General features: G+C 53.9%; 2 protein-coding genes across 2 annotated transcripts in view; one reads left to right on the top strand and one right to left on the bottom strand.

The window, feature by feature from the left end:
- The first annotated feature begins 816 nt into the window (after positions 1-816).
- SNORC (secondary ossification center associated regulator of chondrocyte maturation) lies at positions 817-6979 on the top strand. Its single transcript, XM_088538082.1, has 3 exons — positions 817-995; positions 6558-6743; positions 6843-6979. The coding sequence occupies exons 1-3, from the start codon at positions 923-925 to the stop codon at positions 6950-6952; spliced, it is 369 nt and encodes a 122-aa protein (XP_088394208.1). The 5' UTR covers positions 817-922; the 3' UTR covers positions 6953-6979.
- A 1717-nt stretch (positions 6980-8696) lies between these two features.
- Positions 8697-18133, bottom strand: part of NGEF (neuronal guanine nucleotide exchange factor) — a 30784-nt gene continuing 21347 nt past the window's right edge. The window contains exons 8-15 of the mRNA XM_088538075.1: positions 16597-16726; positions 15707-15781; positions 13671-13760; positions 12464-12627; positions 11421-11576; positions 9816-9895; positions 9584-9688; positions 8697-9057 (exon numbers count right to left, since the gene is read on the bottom strand). Coding sequence (XP_088394201.1) covers positions 8885-9057; positions 9584-9688; positions 9816-9895; positions 11421-11576; positions 12464-12627; positions 13671-13760; positions 15707-15781; positions 16597-16726 — 973 coding nt within the window. The 3' untranslated portion in view covers positions 8697-8884. The remainder of the gene's footprint in view (positions 9058-9583; positions 9689-9815; positions 9896-11420; positions 11577-12463; positions 12628-13670; positions 13761-15706; positions 15782-16596; positions 16727-18133) is intronic.

Raw genomic sequence — 18133 nt, forward strand, 5'->3', positions numbered from 1 at the left:
TGGCTGCAGCTGAGGTTGGAAAGATGATGTTGGATCTGCTGAGAGCAGAGTGTGTTCCAGCAGTCGCTTCCCAACTCTGTTTCATAGCAGTGGTGGCGTTCGGTGCTTTTACAAGTGCTTTTTGCAAAGGGTTTGGTTAAGGGACAGGCTGCAGGGGACGTCTGAGCTGTGCCTGGCTGCCTTGTGGAGAAAGCCCAAAACTGTATCTCTTACTAGAAAGCAAATCTGAAATTTAAGACAAAACTACTTATGCCGTGTTTTCTGAACTTAAAAAATTGGCATTGGGGATGTTGGTGCCTTTTAATTGCAAATTCTTCTTCTGAATAGAAAATGGAAAGTATTTCACCCTTATGTCACCTTAAAAGCCTAATTTATTTGTGCTGAATGTCCCTGTTCCTTCTATAGATGTGACGCTCTCCTCAGTGCTGCTGTGATTCCCAACCACCCCTGGGTTTCCCCGCCACGAGCTCTTCCTTGGTCCAGAGCGGCTCTGGCTCCGTTTCAGAGCCGTTTGACCGTAAGGATTGAGGCCCTCGTTCCCCCTGTGCCCTCCACCGAAGCCCCGAGCTGCCCGCACCAGGCACAGCCTTCCCAAGGGCAGGAGTTCCAGGCGCATCCCCAAGCCCCCGGGGAAGGGCTGGCGCTCGCGGGGCCTGGCGGCTCTGCTGCATGTGGGTTTTGGGCAGAGGCTGCAGGGGTGGAGCCGCACGGGAGGAGGTTCATGAGGCGGGAGCGCCACTGCCGGCCTCCGCGCTCGCTCTACCTCCTTGCAGTGGCAAAGGGATTTTTGTCTTTTTAATTTTTTTTCTCTTTTTTTGACCTGACTGGACAAAGTTTTGATTATACTAGTGAAATTTCCAAGTTGCTTAATACTTAGAAGAGTTTTTAAGAGCTCCTGCCGCCGCCGTGCCTGCAGCGAGCCATGCCTGGCCGTGGAGCCCTTCGCCCGCTGCTGCTCACGCTGTGCGGTGTCCTGCTCCCCGCCGTGCTAGCAGGTAAGGGTCGGGGCTTGCACCTCATGGCTGAAAGCGGGCAGGTCTTTGGGTCCTCTGCCTCCTTACCTTGCGTGCCTCCATCTTCCCCTCCCTCCCCTATAAATGTCTTAAGTAGATATTACTGTAATTGAGAGGTGTAAGTAGAGCTTTGGAGCATGGGTGGCCTTGAGTATATTCCCATCTTGGGACTGTGTATCTGTTAGGAAAATGTTATACTTGGCAATTTTTCCTGAACTAAGAGCCGTAGCACCTCTGGCAGCATCGGTGCCCGTAGGTGACAGCGAGGAGGGAGACCTGTCCCTGCAGTTGATGGGACAGGCTGCCTGTCCGTGTTTCCAGGAACAAGCTACAACCGCGGGAAGGGCTGAAAGGCTCTCGGTGCTTCCTCCCCTGCTTCTTGTGACAGCAAAACAACTGCAAGACAGAAAGGGGCTTGAGGAAAAAATAAGGAAACACCTAGGAAAGCCTTTAGCTCGATCAAAAGCCAAGTTGTACATCCAAACTGTCTGCGTTTCCGTGTAGGAATAGGACCGCAGAGGCAATCGGCAGCCTGGGAAGGTGCTTTGGTCAGACTCGGGCACTGGGGTGTTGTGTGTATGATGGGAGTGAGGAGATGGGATGCTTAGCATGAGATGTCTGCTCCATCAGGCAGATTTTTAGGACAGTTGTGGCTGATTTCAGTCTTCCCTGCTCACGCTGTAGTGAGGTTACGTTGGCTCGAGGCGAGCCCAGTGAGCAGCAAAAGTGTCTGGTCTGCCCGGGGCTCTACAGGTGAGGGGGAACCAGCTCCTAACCCTGCTCCACAGTAGGCTCTGAATGTCAGGGCCAAAAACCAACTTCCTTCAAAGCCTCATTCTTTAAGCGCTAGTAAGGCATGAATGGATGGCTCGCACCAGCAGAAGGTTTTCCCTAAATCCCTGCCCTGGCTTTGAGGCCGTGGAGCAAGGCTGGCCCGCAGGTCCCTCACGGCTTGGTCATAGCACCTCGCAGGACGGTCCCGGCCAGCCAGCTGACTTGCCAAGGAAGCGTTCCCTTTCTGAAGGAATTCTCACACGAGCAGCGGAATTCATTGCAGCGCCCAGCAGCAACGTCCACAGGCACACACACAGCGTTACTGTGCTCCCGTCCCACGCTCCCCTTTCAAGACACAGTCTTGCTGGGGAACCTTTAAAGTACCTATGAAATGGGCCCTTAGAAGTGGGTGTTTTCTTTCTCAGACACTGAGCTTTGATTTTTATTTATTTATTTTTGGTATAATGGGTCATCACTCACCTAAGCACACAATATCAGTGTGCAGCCTGCTCTTGCAGCACCCATGGCATTGCTCTTCCCCCAACCAGGTAAGGATTTTCCTTAATGCTCCACTTCCCATGCAGAGAGGGAGTCGTTTCTGGAGAAGCTGTGGTCTGCTTCCTCTTGGAGCAAAAACCTCCTTCGGATTATCTGAAATTCCCTATGCTGGGCATGTGCTCACTCTCGGAGCCCTGGCAGCTTTGCTTACATTTGCTGTAGGCCTGGGATTTGCAGCCCTGGTTTGCGTTGACCTGGTGCTCCCCCGTGTATCGCTGTGCTCCTGAGCAATATTCGTTGTTCCTGTCCCTTTTTTTGGGCATGGGAGAGGCTCTCCTTTCTCTCATTTGCCTTGCAGAAGTCCAAGGGCCTCAAAGCTTGTTCTTCTCTGCTACCTCCTAGTAAGTAGCAGATGTCTCTAGTAGGACATCAAGGACCGAGCGTGTTAGTAGGGCGGTTTGCTTTGCTGTGAAGAGTTCCTGTCCCCATCCAGGTGTTTTGGTGCAGAGTGGATTTTTTTTTCTGTATTTCAGCCCATTAGAAGAGGAAATTTCCTGCCTTGCTTCATCATGGAAGGGAAGGGCGAGCAGGCAGCCTCGCGGCGCAGGCGGCCTGGCCGGCCTCTCTGTAAACAAGTTTGTTTAACGCTCATGAGCAGCGCAGCGCCCCGGGCTGCTCCGCCCGTGCTCTTCCAGCCCTCACTGCACCACAGGCTGCCCTTTGTGCTCCCGATGAAGGCCGCCTTTCATCCCCGCGCTGGCCCCATGCCCGCCAGGGCTACCTGGTGCAGGACAGCCCGTCGCTGGCCGTGGAGTTCATCCAGCCCCTGCCCTCCAGTGTCAGCATCTCTTCCTTGCTAGTGCAGGGCCTCTGAAGGAACCTAGTGGAGTCTGCTTTAGGGGGTGGTAGCAGTCGTGCAGATCTGAAGTCCTCAGTGATTCTTTGCTCTCTTTGGACTTCATTTTGTCACAAGAGTGACTTAAAGTACCCAGACGTAATACCCAAAGCTGTTGTTAATGGCTTAGGAGTCCAACAAGATGTGAAGGATGTGGCTGGCAGAGGAAGTTTCCCACTCTTTTGGGGTGCCACTGCCAAAGTCTGATGTGGACTTGGAGTGTCTTCATGTGAGCTGCTGGGGGCGTATGTTATACCCCAGTAGCATTTATCCTTGTGAGTTGTGTGAGCAGGAGATGGTATTTGTTACACGACAGGAGAAGACCTTGTGCAAGGACATCCTTCTGTAGTGACTGATGCATCTTTGTTCCCAGCAATAAATAAGTTGTTAGAAAGTTTTATAGTTGAAATACTAGAAGGAGAGAAGCAGTAAAGCAGGCAAGTCGGTCACATTTGTTACTTAAGGTTGTTCAATCAGGTCTCTCCAGACTTAGTAATGGTTTGCTAAGACCTGTTCTCACACTTGCCTGGCACTGAGACATGTTATAAGTTACAGCACTGGTATCACCTCCTGGCTAAGGTGGAGGTGAAGAGTTTGATTCATATATTAGAACAGACTTTTGCAAACTAGCCCGTGCCCCCTCTTGTAACGGATATAAAATATAGCTGCGAAAATCTGTAGTAAAAAATAAAGGCACATGAGTTCTTGAGGACTCAGGCTTTGGAGGTATTGAGTTGACTTGTAAATAGCTGTGACTGTAGAAACAGCATGCAGTGTTCAGGTTGCACTGTCACCCCTTGCCTCCTTCCTTGGCACGTGAGGTCTCCTGTTGCGTGAGGAAGAGAAATGGTCATGGTGGCTACCTGCAGCAGGGGACAAATGTCAGATGACCGTATCAGCCTACCTTGACTGTCTATGGGGAAGGTCTGGTTGTGTGGGGTACCTTGAAGGACCCTTGAGGCCTGATCAGCTTTGAGTCACTGCCTGTGGAGATCATGATCTTGTAACCACTGAGCATCAAAGACATGAGCCACCACCTGGTTACCAAGCAGGGAGATTGGAGCTGCACCAACCTGCTTTTGGAGCCCCGTAACCAGCTGTAACTACAGGGGCTATTGAGGGAGTCCGTGCTCCCTTGGCACAAGTCAAATTGCTTATTTGGGGCCTTTCTTTTGGCAGTGCTTGGCATCTTGTTTTTTCCCAGCGAAGGGCTGCTGTCCTAGAGGCAATGTCATTCAGCGGCACTGACCGCCGTGCGGGAGCTGCCTGTTGTCGCAGGAAGGTGGGAAGGCCTGTGCTTTACGGTGCTTTTCCTCTTTCAGATAATCGCATCCTTCACTCTTTTTAGGTCTAGTAGAGTCTTGCACTATGCACAGGCAAACCGAGCCCAGGAGGCAGAGTGAGTTGGGACACTTATGCTGAGGGTCGGCAACAGCCCTAACAGATCCGGGAGCAGTCTTGGCTTCCCTGCTTTAAAAAGAAGGATGTGAGGACAGTTGGGTGGTGGGTTGGTCTCTCTTTCAGAAGAGTGGGAATGGGGGCATGTGAGGACAGAAGCTGTTGATTTAGGAGGGGAAATCAAAGGCAAGTCTTGGAAAGAGTGCTAGTTGCACCCTCTCAGGCAGCAGCAGTTTGCTCTGGAGAGACCCGCTGGCTGGCAGCCTTCCCTGCGGATGGTGCCTGCTTGGGACTTTGCATCCCTTCCTGCTGAAGCTAAGAGGGGACCCCATCAATAAAGCTTGGCTGAGCAGATGGCTCTTGGTGTCGTTCAAACCTGGTATTTCACCTTATCCTTGTTGCAGGCACGTGGTTTTGGTGCTTGTTCTGAACTAAACTGCAGTTGGTGAGGTGCTAGGAGAGAGTGAAAGGAGGTGTGTTTCCCTTGGTCACTGAAGCGCTGTTGAGCTAAAACCACAAGAACTTGGGACAGAAAACTCATGTTTAGCACACGCTGCTCTTTCTCTGAGAGTGAACTGAAAGCTCGTTTTAATCAGGAGAGAAATGAACCAAACAGATCCAGAAGCCACCCAGGATTCTGTCCAGGTCTTAAAAGTCACTGAGATTGTAAACAAGCTAAACTGTTTCCTCTTTACTTGGCTATTAAACCAGGGTATAGAGCTTATTTTTGAGAGTTGTGATCTTCTCGGGAAGTAGCCGCAGGAGGAGCAGGAGAGACGTCCTGTGACTGGTGGGCCTGGCTAGAAAGGAGCTATAGCACCACTGTTTGAAGGGGTGGTGCTCCTAGGCCCTTTGAGACTGATGCGTTCGGAAGAGCCTGTCCAGGTCCTATTTCCTCCTTGGATGGTGTCTGGTTGTTTGAGCTAACACCTTTATGCGTGGTCAGATGTGAAGGCTACGCCTGGCTCCTTTGGCTTGGGAGAGAAAAATCTTCTTGGGCAAAGTAGCGCTGACCTCCTCCCAGCATGTCTCCTCCTCACCAAGCGGGAATGGCTCCCGTGTTGGTGCTGGCTCCTTGTGTGTTGACGCAGTGAGGAAGGTCAGAAGTAGAGTATAGCTCTTTTGTATGGGGTATCTCCACTTGCCCAAGCAACCCAGAAATGGGGCTTCAAGAGTGTTGGGTACATACCAGTCTGTGCCTAAACCAACAGACTCCTCGTGCCACCAGTGCTAACTAAATAGCCCCAAATCTGCTCAGTTCCTTTCCCTGTTGATTTAGCTACGGTTTACCTACTAAATTCTGCATTTCCTCTTGATCCATTCTCTGTTGGCCGAACCACAGGATTTGTAGAAGAGACATCCACTGGAGACGTCGCTTTCTGGAAGAGCCCTTTGGACAGGACTTTGAGTCTACAGTGTTGCTAGTCTGGCTCACAGGACAGACCCGGGGGGCCCTGCAATGGACTGGGGGGGGTCTGGGGAGCCATCAGCCTTTGAGTGTGTCCGATACATCGTGACCCTCCACCCGGACCCAGTGATGGGTGGTAGTGATCCCACGCTGCCTGTTCCCCTGGGCCACAGTATGTGCAGCCCTGTTTGCTCTGGCCTCTTTATCAGCCCACAGCACCACAGTGTCAGCTTGGCTGGGCCCTGGCTGCAGCTGCCCTTTGCTTTTGAATATTTTTTATTTATTTTTTAACTTAATTTTTCTCCACCCCAGTGTGACATTCCTGGCGGTTTCGGCGGAGAGCTGAAGAATGTCTCCCGCTCCGGCCCCGGGAACAAGCCGGGCATTGACAGGGGAGGGCTTGCTGGCCTGACCGCATGCGTGCGGGGAGGGCTCAGCTCCCGGGCGGGAACATCACACGGAGGCAGCTCCGCTTTCATCCCCGCGGGGACCGGGAGCGCTGCCGAGGCCCCCGCGGCGCTGTCTGCCTGCCCTGTGTGGCCGGCGGGACTCACGGCCACTTGTCTCCCAGCAGCGCAGCCACGGGGGCCGCTGCCCACCGCGCTGTGGCAGGAGCCGCCCGAGCTGCCCTCGGGTGCTGGTCCCTTCGACGCTGCCGACGCCACCACGGCTGGGCTCCCCCCTGCCACGGCCTTCCCGCCGCGCACCGCCGAGGCCGAGGACACCACCCGCCTGCACCGCCTTGACGCCAGCGACGGTAGGGGGCACGAGGGCAGGAGGGGGCGCACCGGAGCAGGGTACCGGCCTCAGGGTGAGCGAAGGCCCCATGTTTGTCCCTTTTAATGTCTCCCCACAGGGTCCCTGGGGCCTGGAGCCATCGGTGCCATCGTCATCGCCTCCCTCCTGGGCACCTCCGTGCTGGTGGCCCTGGTCGTCATTACCCTGAGGAAGTTCTCAGCTTCCTGAAGCAATAAAGGCATTTTGTCCCCATCACCTGCTGCCTCCCTCCTGCCCGCACCCTGCTCTGCGGGGGGACGCTGCTGCTGAGGGTGCCTCTGGGCCCAGGGATGGGGAGCTCGGGCGGGCGCTCACCCTGGGGTGGTGCTGGGCGTGTGCGGGAGGAAGAAGAGGCGGGGGCTCTGTGGGTGCTGGCTTGCTCAGCTGTATTTCATCACAAGGGCAACAAGACACCGAGAAGGTCCTTTTACCTCAGGGGCAGCATCGGACCCTGCACAAGGAGCGTGTGGGGCTGAGGAACTGTGACCACTGCTCCATGCCCAAAAATGGCACTGCTCCTGCCCAGGAGGGGGCGAGGGGCCTAGAGCGAGTCCTGGGCTTGCTGTTGAGTTGCAGGGTGGGCAACCAGGGTCCCTCAGGAAGGGCTCAGCCCTGTGCCTGCCCTGCCCAATGACTTGCTCTGCTGGGTGAGTGACTGTTCTGGGGTGTGAGCAACACCTTTACAGGGCTAGGGGCTGTTCTGCAGAGGCAGAGGACTAGGAATGCATCGTTTCCTCAGGTAACTTAAAGACTCCCTACAGCTGGAGCTCCCCTGCTTTCTGCCTGGGGAAGCTACAGTCAGAGCGGGAAGTTCAATTCTGTTGTGGAAAGCTGGCTCTGCAGTGCGGTTGTGGCCTGAAGTGGGGGACATCCCCTTCCCTGCCCCAAGCCCTGGGTTGGGCCCAGGTGCGAGGCTGGGCACCCAACCACCTCCCTAGGGTGGTACAGGCACTGGGGGCAGGTACGGGACCCCCAGGCTCCTGCCACATGCTCCCATTGATGTGGTTTCAGCATGAGTGACACCTCCCTTTGCTTTCCAGCAGTGCAGCTGCAGGAACAGGGCTGATGCTCCTTGGGCTGTGATGCCTATAAGGACAGGCCCTAAGGGCAGCTGCAACCTCCCCACCCCACCTGCAACCCCTCCCTATCCCCTGAGCCAGCTCCCGCTGCTGAGTGCAGTGATTCTGCTTTGCAGCTGTTGGAACAGGCGGTTGCTGCAGGGGTGCTTCATGCTCGACCTCCTCCCTGGCCGGTCTCGGTGCTGTGCCCGGGGATGCTCATGCGATGCTCAGTGCTGCGAGCAGAAGGAGCGATCCTCCAGCTCTGCTGGCAGCAGAGGGGGTGCTTATATACAGGGAGACGAGCTGGTGCACGGCGGCTGTGCACGCAGCTGGGTAGCAGGGGTTACACGCATGCAGGCAGTGCTTGCCGTGCTCCTGGGTCAATGTCAGCCCTCGGGCTCAAGTGGACCCTGTGCAGCCTCGCTGACTGGTACTACTGTGCGAAAACAGTTTGCACGAGTGTTCCGCTGCAGGTCACTTGCCCAGTGCTCCGAGTGTTCCTTGGTGTGCAGCTCCATCCTGAGCGCTGCGTGCCTCAGGGTGGCCACTGGTGCTGGGAGGGGGGGTGCTGCGCTGGGAGCCTCAAGGCCGGTCCCTGCTGTGTTCCCGTGGGCAGCAGAAGGGATGGGGGTGCAATGCTGGGCTCAGGGAACATCAGGCCATGTTCAGGGCAGATAAAGGGTCAGCCCTGAGGAACGGGGTCCATAGCACAGGGACTGGGAATCGGAATCCCTGGGGGATGCGTCCCAGCCACCGTGCCACCTTGGTCTCCGCTCCCTGAAGCGCGTTGCTAGGAAAGCCCAGAGCTCCCCGGCGTGTCCTCGGGCTCAGCAGCAAGCACCTGCCCTGGCTCCGCTCTTGGGACACCTGGGTCAGAGCACCAGTCTCTAGAACAGGATTGGCGCAGTGGGGAGCGTGCAGAGGGGAGCCCAGGAACTAAGAGTCCAGCTGTTCAGGGGCGCCTGCTTTTGGCAAGTCCCCGTGTCCCGCAGCGCCGCCACCGCGTCCTCCCAGCTGGCGGTCCCTGCGCTCGCACGGAGCCGCTCGTGGGCGCCGTCGGTCATTGGCGATTTCGGCTGCCCAGTTTCCTCCGCTGACTGTCGTCCGACTTGTGCACCCGGAAGCACTCCTTCAAGTTCTGCGCTCGGATTTTGGGGTTCAGGATCTCCTCCCCCATAGAACTGGGGAACCAGCCCCTCTCCTGGTCGTGCAGGCGCTCCCCGAATATCCAACCTGGGCAGAGGGAGAGAAAGGGTAAGTGGGGAGGAAGGGGCTGTGTGCTGGGACAGCTGTGTGCGAAACCACCTCTGAGCTGCTGCTGCTGCTTTCGGGAAGCTGCCTGTGTTGGAGGAGACCCAGCTGGAAAGGCAGCAGGAGGCCAGCCCGCCGAGGCAGCGCTGTGCTCACAGGAGCGGGTAAAGGGACAGGAGCCCAGAACCGGAGTAAAAGCAGCTGCTCTGCTTCCCCTGAGCTTTCTCAGCTTGTCCCTGGTGCCATAGGGGTGATCCCTGCCAGAGACCAACACGACCAAATTCTCCAACCAGAAAAGTTGGAAAAGAGTGCGTGCCACAGGGGCTGGTACCAGGCGCAGGCGAGGCACTGTCAAGGTAAGGGCAGCTCTGGTTGTGGTCAGGGCAGCCTTGCTGAGCATCAGTGGAGGGGGCAGCTCCTCTGGCTGCGGTGCCAGGGTCTCACCCGGCTGTCTGCAGCAAAGCCCTGTCCTCCAGCAGGGAGCCCGGGGTCGGCCCCTCGCCCTTACCGTCATCCGTCTTGTCCAGGATGTTGAGGACGTCAGCCAGCTCCAAGGACAGCTCGTCTGGCTCCTGGGCCATGTAGGGGTGGACGCACTGGATCTGCGGGCAGTCTGCCAAGGGCAGGGCCAGAGTGAGGGACAGAGAAGCAGGAGCGCATGCGGGACTGAGGGCTTTTGGGTTTGCCCTGCAAACAGCCCCTCAAGCCGTTAAGGGCCCTGGAGGGAGGGCAGCTCTTACCAACGAGTCTGGAGGTAAATGAAACAAACTTGGTTCTCCGGTTTGGGGCTAGCGAAATCATCCAGCGTTTCATCTCGCTCCTGCACCGGGAAGACAAATGAAGGTAGTGAATGAGACACAGTCCTAGGGACCCTGCACCTCCCCGGCAGCCCTGCAGCCGAATTCCTCCTCTCCCAGCCTGGCCTGCCTGTTTCCTGGGGTCCTGGACCTGCTGGTGGTGCTGGGCCCGTGGAGGACTTTCCCAGTGGCCATTTGGAGGGGAACAGAGGATGGAGGGGGGTTTGTGCTGTGGCCCCAGGATGCAGCTGGATCTGCTGCTGGGGGGCAGCAGGATTCGGAGAGCAGTGCAGCCTCTGGGGCAGCTCCAGCTCTGTTAGATCCACAGGTGCTGTTTTTCCTGGGGAAACGCGGTTAGAGGAGCCATCTATTCCCACAGCTGCCACGTGGGGACGTTTCAAGGGCAGAGTGGCTGCATTCCCTCGCAGGCTGACGTTGGTCGTAGCGAATCGAGGGCACCGCGCGGTTGGTAGTGGATGAGATGACAGAGCCCCGCTGGATTCAGCGCGCTGTTGTTAAATGTAAAACCCTGCTGGCAGCGCACAAAGATCTCGCGTGCGCTCGAGAAGCCCAAGCGCGGGCGCTCCCTCGAGGCCGCTTCCAGCCCTTCTCGCAAGCAGGGCACTTCGTGTCTCCCCAGGTCCTGAGAGAGCCTGGATTTTCTGCCTGTTGGATGGCAGCCCTTCAGATTTGACCTGTAGCCCCAGCTCCTCTGAAGGATGCACCAATCTCCTTGTGGCACTCGTTTCCCTCCGTTACTTCCTCAGTTTTCTTTGCCCCGATGCCTGGTTTGCGCCCCGAGCGCCCCTGTGCAGGGGCTACGCGCAGGCAGAGCAGGCTGCAGACGCACAAAACGCGGCTGCCTCCTGAGCCCGGCCTGCTCTGTCAGTCTCTGCACAGCTCAGTCTCACGAGCATCCAACGTGTTTGCTCTGTGTACTGTGACTGATGTCTCCATTTTCAGTAAAACGAAGCAACAGTCAGCTGCTTGGAGAGAAGCTGCAGCTGCTTGCAGTGCTGCCAGCTCGTCCACCTGCCCCAGGCACGACGCCACGGTGAGGGGCTAGGATACAACCCCAGGCCTGCAGCATGAGCTGGGCAACGATCCCAGTCCTGGCTGGTGTTGGCTGAGGCACGTGGATGTCAGATGGTGGCCACTGGAAGGCCACACAGCATCCAGCTGAGGGCACACGGCATCTCCAGGAGCTGTGTAGCCCCTGGTGCAGACAAACACTGCACCTACACGGTGCAGAGGCTGTGCCTGCAAACCCACCGCCCAGTAAGAAACTGAGACCAGTGAGGAAAGCCCTGAGCTCCGAAACAACCACAGCTGTGTTAGCCTGACCTGAGTTTGTGGGAACCTGAAGGGAATAATCAGTGAGCCAGAACACCAGGTTGAGGAGGAGGCCCTGAGCAGCACAAGGGCTGCAAAAGGCTCTAAGGAAGAGGCCTCTTCTGCCTCTGCCAGCAACCAGGAATCCACCTGGGAAGTCCGGGCAGCTGCCCAGAGAGCACAGCTGAGTGTGCGGGGCACCCGTGTCATACTCACTGGGACGATGCCTTCAGCATGTAGCTGACCTCCCGGTCGTCCGCATTCTCCAGCAGCCTCAAGATGAAGACATTGGCCAAGCTCTGCCCCTGGTCTTCTAACTCTTCCACCCTCAGGAGTCCCCTGGGCGCGGAGTCAAACACTTGGTACTTGTCCCTGGGAGCGGGTAAAGAGAAGAACGGGAAACATCTGCAGTTACCACAGGAGAGTTGGGCTCCAGCCACCCAGAACTGTACTGGGGACAGCACCATGAGAGCCCCTCAGCTCACTGTGCCCCAGGCCTCTCGTGCAGCCTGGAGCAAGCGGCTTGTTCCGCATCTGAGCTGCCCGTGTGCCAAACGGAGACGGTGCTGCCGCACAGGCGCCTGCACGGTCAACTGCTCCTGCTTGTAAAGAGTCTCTGTGTCTTCTGAGCGTAAGCTGCTACATTGGAAACTTTGGACGGGTGAGATGCTCCCTACTGGTAAGTCTAGTCAATGTCACTAAGAACAGGCTGTTCTCTGGGAGTCGGCTGTCTCTGCTGCTTGATTTCACTAATCTGTAGCTGCACGAGGCATGGGCTGAGGAATGACGACTTTCTCCTCCTCCTGAGGCAGGTTATATCATGCTAAATACAATCTCTAGCCTCAGGCCTCTTGCTTAGAGTTTTCTGACTGTTTTTTCAGTTGTTTAACTGGCCAAATCTGAGAAACTCTCGGGATAGCAATGAGTAAAGAAATAGAATCACTGCCAGCAGGGTAGTCCTCCTGGGTCAGCCCATTAGCTGATTCAACTCACTGCTGCTCAGCAGAAGCTGCTGGGTCAGTGCTTGCTTACCCTGGTGGGAGACCCAGCTGAAAGCTCTTTAAGTTCATTAAGTTTGCAGTAGAGTTTGGGCCGGGGGAAGCTGTGCCACCATGAGCACAGGGTGCTCAGAGGTGAGGAGATGACTGCTGACCAAAGGAGGATGCCCAGGCCAGGCTGGGGTGCCCAGGATGCCAATAAACCCACGGGCAAGCAGGATGTGTCAAGTGCTCCGTGTGCCCCTGCAACCTTGCACTTACCCAGGAATTTGCCTGCAAATTACCAGCAGGTCATTGAAAAGGAACAGGTAGATTTCCCTGAAGAGTTTCTTGGTACGGAGCGTGCGTGATGTCTTTGGACCATTCATCTGCTGCAGTTCCCCCTGCTTCAGGAGCCAGCGGGAGTGCGAGATGATGGGCACCGACTAGATGTGAGGAAAAGAGAGCAAAGATCAGGCGATAACGCAGCTGAGCCTTCCGCGTGTCATGGTTCTTGCAGCATAAGGGCAGCATCGGGCTCCCATCACCACCCCTCGTGCTGCAGGAAAGGGCCAGAGCAGCACAGGGAGGTTGGTGTGCGCTGTTGTCCCCACCTCGGCTGTGCCTGTCCAATCAGGGATGCTGCAGTCCCCCAAAACCTCGTTTGGACCTTTTGGCTACCAAAAAAACCCCAGGTCCCCACTGGTTGGCTCTGTCCCAGCTGGGATCCAGTTCTGCCCATGCAATTAAAGCACAACAGTACTTTGGCAGGGATTTTAATCATGTAATTAAATGAAAAACAAGAAACCCAGCCCAAAGGGCATCTAATATTAGAAAAACATTTCGCTTCCAGCTAAATGACTGAAATACTGGAAAATATCAGTCTAACTGCTGCCTCTTCCACCTTGAGCAGCCTGGAAATTCAAATTTTTGGGGTGCCCACTGGGGTCTTCCAAATAAGCAGACTCTTCAGCTACTCGGCTATGTAAAATGGTTTAAATATACACTTTAAATGCATAGACCTGGGAGCATCCACACAGCAGGCAAGGAATAAAAAACAGCAACCTTATGCTCAGCCCTAGAGTTTTCTGGCATGTATTCAGTGATACTTGCTCTGACTCCGTAAATACCGATCAACTGAGTTATCACCTAAGTGGAGCCAGAATAGAGCATTAGCAGGTAATTAAGAGAGTGTACATAATGCATACATGGTAGTTGAATTAAAATGATGTGGCAGCCTCTATTTTGGTGTTTTCCAGCTTTGAAATGTTTTACTTTGTAGCGTTAATCTTCCTTCAATGTTACTTGTACTGTAAAATGATAGCTGAAAGCTGAGCCACGTTTTGACAGCACAGGCCAGGCCAGGGTCCTGCCACTGCCAAGCTCTCACAGGAGAGGAGTGATACAGGTTACTGGTGGTGCACGCACATGCCCAGCACCTGGATGCTGCTGGTGCATCCCTGCAGAGACCACCCGCCCATGCTTATACCTTGATCTTAAATTCCAGTTTCTTCTGGATGCTGATCATCTGCTCTGTTCGGCTCATCTTCCTGACCCCTTCGTTACACGCTTTCACCACCTGGGGAAAGAGGAGAGGAGCAGGATTTACCTGCAACGGCCTAGGCCAGGAAGCGGGGGTGAACAGCTGGGGAAAGGGCAGATGTTAACATGCTGCCATCCTGGGTATTTCCATAAGATTTTTCAGGAAAACGGCACTGGTGGGGGTTCACATGGGTTAATTTGTTCATCTCAGCTGTATCGCACCCCGGCGGTTCAAATGTGGCCACAACTGAGCAAACACTGCCTTGGCAGAACAAGAAGGTAGCTGTAGGGTGCTTGTCTAGCTCCCCTTTGTGCCATGTATCTGTAGCTTGTGGGGAGCATTGACTACACAGAGCCATGAAAACGGACAGTATTAAGCAGCACTGCTGGCTGCGCAGCAAAGGGACAGGCCCATTTGCCAGACCCGGACATGTCACCTACCTTTGTCCCCAGCATTAAAACAAGCAGCACACGCGGTATCGTCCCCAAGGAGAGAGCGAAGGCGACGCGCGCGAGCCGAGCGCTGCGCTCCTGCCCAGCAGCCCCCGCATCGGGACTGTGAAACCTCCCCGGGGAGGAGGCGGCCGCGGCGCAGGCCCAGCCCCGGCCCGAGCGCAAACGCCTGACCGAAAAAACACGGCCACCGCGCGGGCGGTACCCAGACACCGGGACCTTAACCTAGATGCCACTGCCTGTTTCGTAAGGATCAAATCTCTGGAGAACTGGTTGGTTAGAAAAATTATGCTGGAGAATTAGCTCCACTTTCTGCGTGCTGTGTTCCTGCTACTGAGAAGCCAGTGACTGAAACTGTGCTCAGCCCCTACCTAGCAAACAGGACAGTTGCAGAGAAAATACATACCCTTCTGGCCGCAGTTTTAATACCTGTATTTAGCTGCAAGTTAGACATGTAAACTTTCTTATTTACAGATAAGAGGCCACATGAAGGAATCTGTGAAATGGTTCAAGTGAATAGATGAATACAAGAAGAATATTTCCCTAGCAGCAATTGTAGGCATCTGTGTGCAGCAATAACAGCCTTCCCCAGGCCTCTGGCCAGGGCAGAAACATGTGGCTACCAGATACCGGACAAGGGATCAAGGGACTCTGCAAATGCCAAGCAGTGCAAGTACTTAGCACTGCTAAGGTCTCCTTTGTCCCAGGATTAGTTAAGGGCAAATCCAAGACCCTGTTGCTGACTTTTTGCCTAGTACTTCAATCAGAAGCCACAGTCGTATCCTGAAGCTGATGTCCTGCCCCGGTTTTCAACTTAAAATGTTTATGTTGAGCTGCGGGACTCAGGAGAAGCTCCTGATGAAGCAGGCAGCAAACACCTCCGTCCCTGCAGCCCCCTGTCCCAGCCCATGTGGCTGCTGGCAATTTCTCACCATTCAGTAAGGTAGCCTGGAGGTGGCAACACCCTATCTAACCATGCCAGGAACAGCCCAAATGGAAAACACCCCTAACACCTTCCTAGTGTGTTGTGCACAGCAGTAACTAGCAGAACTGAACTGTGCCTGTTCATCCCTCCTAACTACCTGCTTCAGGCAAGGGGCTAAATACAGACTTGAGCACTTAATGCACTTCATTAAGAAGCTGCTCTTTGGCCGGGGAGGGAGGGTGCTATATTGGAGGAGAGCTGACACAGTTGGACTCCGCTGCCTGTTGCAGCTAATTACATCTCTCCGTGGGATCCATCACCTTCAGATACTGTGAAAACAGTCTGTGTTCTTGAAGACCCTCAAGGGGAAATACTCTCTGCCCTTTCCTAGAGAGGAAGTGTAAATGTCTGTTGTTAGCAGGGGATTCCTCACTGTGGACATCTAACAGCTACTAGACTCGTCCATTTGTGATGGCAAGAAAGATGCAAACGAAACCACTCCTGAAATGCAGTGTCAGGCCTCAAGTGGACAGCTCCAGGAGTGAATGTGGTTTGGAAGTCTTTACTGATGGTTTATGGCCTTCATTTAGCTCTTTCAAACTTACTGTTTCCAGCTCCTTATGTGCATCCAGGGCAGTGGACTCCCTCTCAGACTTCTCTTCCACTTTCTTCAAAATGTTCTGCAAGGGATTAAAGGCTGTGTTAACTCCAACAGCACAGAAAAGCCTTTGCTATCCTCAGAGTTATTTTTGTCCGTCAGCCTAATTACAGGGAGGGTGATGAAGCACAGTGGCTTTCACCTCTTAGTTCCTGTACTTCATTAAATGCTGCTCCCATCTGACCATTATTCCATTTGATCCAAAAGGAATATAGCAGGCAGATGCCTGGTTTTGTGTTTTTTTGGTTTTTGTTTTTTGTTGTTGTTGTTTTTTAAATATTCACTAGAGCTGGTGCTAACAGATAGTGTTACTGGTAATTTGAGGGCAGCAAGATCATTTGGGAGCAAACTGTTTCCTCATCCTCAAGATCATGTCCTCCAGCAGTGGGTTTAGACATGCCAGCAAAGCAGAGGAGGGAAAAGCTGCTATAAAAGGGCTTGTCGATGCCTGGTCCAGCCCACAATGATGTGGGATTACTACACATGGAGCATTCCCATGTCCCGCAGCTACTGTGCACTGTGCAGCCAGACATCCATGTCCTACCGTCAGGATGCTGGAGTAAGGGGATTGTTGCTGCCCCTTTTAGCAGCTCTATGAAGTTCCCTTCTTTTGTTCAGTAAAAGCTATGTAGATAATCCAACATGAATTTGGAGCTGGTCTCTGGGGAATTGAGAACACTTTTCCACAGGTGCTGAGAACGTCTGATTCTTTGGAAGGGCTTCATCCAGCTCTGGGCTTGATCTTGGCTGTGTCTAAGCCTTGCAGGTGACTGCTGGGTGGAGAGCTCTGGGAGTGATCCAGAAGACCCTCAATATGAGTGAAGAGCAAAACTCTACCTGCACTAGCAGCTTGAGCCGAGTGATCCTTTGAAATGGCAGAATCAGGAAGGAAGAAAAGGAGAGGCCTTTGCATTTGGGATCCAGCTCCAGCTGTGATATCACTTCCCGGAAAGCTGGCTTGTCCTGGCTGAAGACAGAGGAGAGGGTTTTCAGTGCTACCCTGCCCGTCACTGCTGCGTAGGTGGTGACTCAAAAGCAGCCCAGTCTCAGAGACATCATCTGCCAGGCCTCTCTCAAGAACAAAAAAGGGGAGGAGGGGACTGAATGCTTCTAGGTGTATTTTGGTTTAAACCCAGGACTATTTATAGTGTTGGGGGATGGAAAAAAAATAGACTTCTAATGTACAAGCCATGGTAGTGGGTTCACATGTGTAGCACATCTAGCTTAGCAGCATACACTGTGCACGTAGGTGTGTGTGAATGGGGTGTGTGTCCAAGCAAATGAGTCAGCAGCGTAATTATATATGTTTTAACAGTTGGATTTCTGTGACAAGATGAAATTCACAGAGTCGTAAGAGCAAGGCAAGCCGCAAAACAGCTCAATCTTGGCTACCCTTGGCTGCTTAGCAGGAAAATGGAAATTGTATCTGGCCTGAGAAGGGCACAGAGGAGCAGGCTGGTGCTGGAAACCCCCCTGGCCCTTCCAGACCCTCCTGGATGGAGGCAGCTGAAAAGAGTCTGTTCTTCTCAGTTCACTTGATAGTCTCCCTCAATGAAAATCCTGTTCTCTAAATCCCTATCCAGGCAGGTCCTTTTCAAGCTTGCTTAATCCAACCTATTGCTAATTAATTTCCAGGTTTATCTAACAGCTCTAGATGAACTGCTTATACTCTGCAGCTCTTTTGCTCACCTCTGACTCAGGAACACCCTGTGGTACCCTGCATTGAACAGAACAGTTAGCCAGGTGTGGCAGAGGCTTCTTAGTGTTTTGGTGCCTTAAAAGCTGGAGAGCAGAGAAAGGAAAGGACTAGAGCTCATTACACTCCCCTGAACCAGCTGCTGCCAAGAAAAAGAGAGGAAATAGGCAGGGCAGCTCCTGCAATGGGCTGTCCTGAAAAAATCCGGGACACAGTAACTTAAGAAAAAATCTCGTGCTGAAAGACAGGCTCACAGGGCTGGTGGAACACAATTCCTCCTGGACCAAAAGACTCACTAAACCTGAAAAATGCTGCAAGAGTGTCTCGGATTGTATCCTCCAGCTGAGGTACTGGCTGACGTGTACTACCAGAATAAGAGGAAAACGAGGTTGCAGATTTGGGTTTTGATCACTTGTTTTTGTTTTGATTTTAAGAAAATTTTGTTCTTCTGGAAAAAAGATTTCTCAGCTCTGGGACAATCACAGGCCCCGCTGAGAAGCTCAGGGGGAGCAGAGGTTGCTCTTGTTATCTGAGAGCTGTGATTATGTTCTTGGCCTTTCTATCTCTTGTCTCGACTTGTAGTTTAAAAATACACACGTTTCACAACTCTCTGTTCCCATGCACACTGTAAATATTTCCCACATTTGGGAGCTGCTGGTTCTGAATTTACTTGCTCTG

Source organism: Tinamus guttatus, unplaced genomic scaffold, assembly GCF_059628265.1.
Source record: "Tinamus guttatus ecotype Peru unplaced genomic scaffold, ASM5962826v1 Tinamus_guttatus_pri_ptg000927l, whole genome shotgun sequence".
In the NCBI taxonomy this organism is placed as follows: Eukaryota; Metazoa; Chordata; class Aves; order Tinamiformes; family Tinamidae; genus Tinamus; species Tinamus guttatus.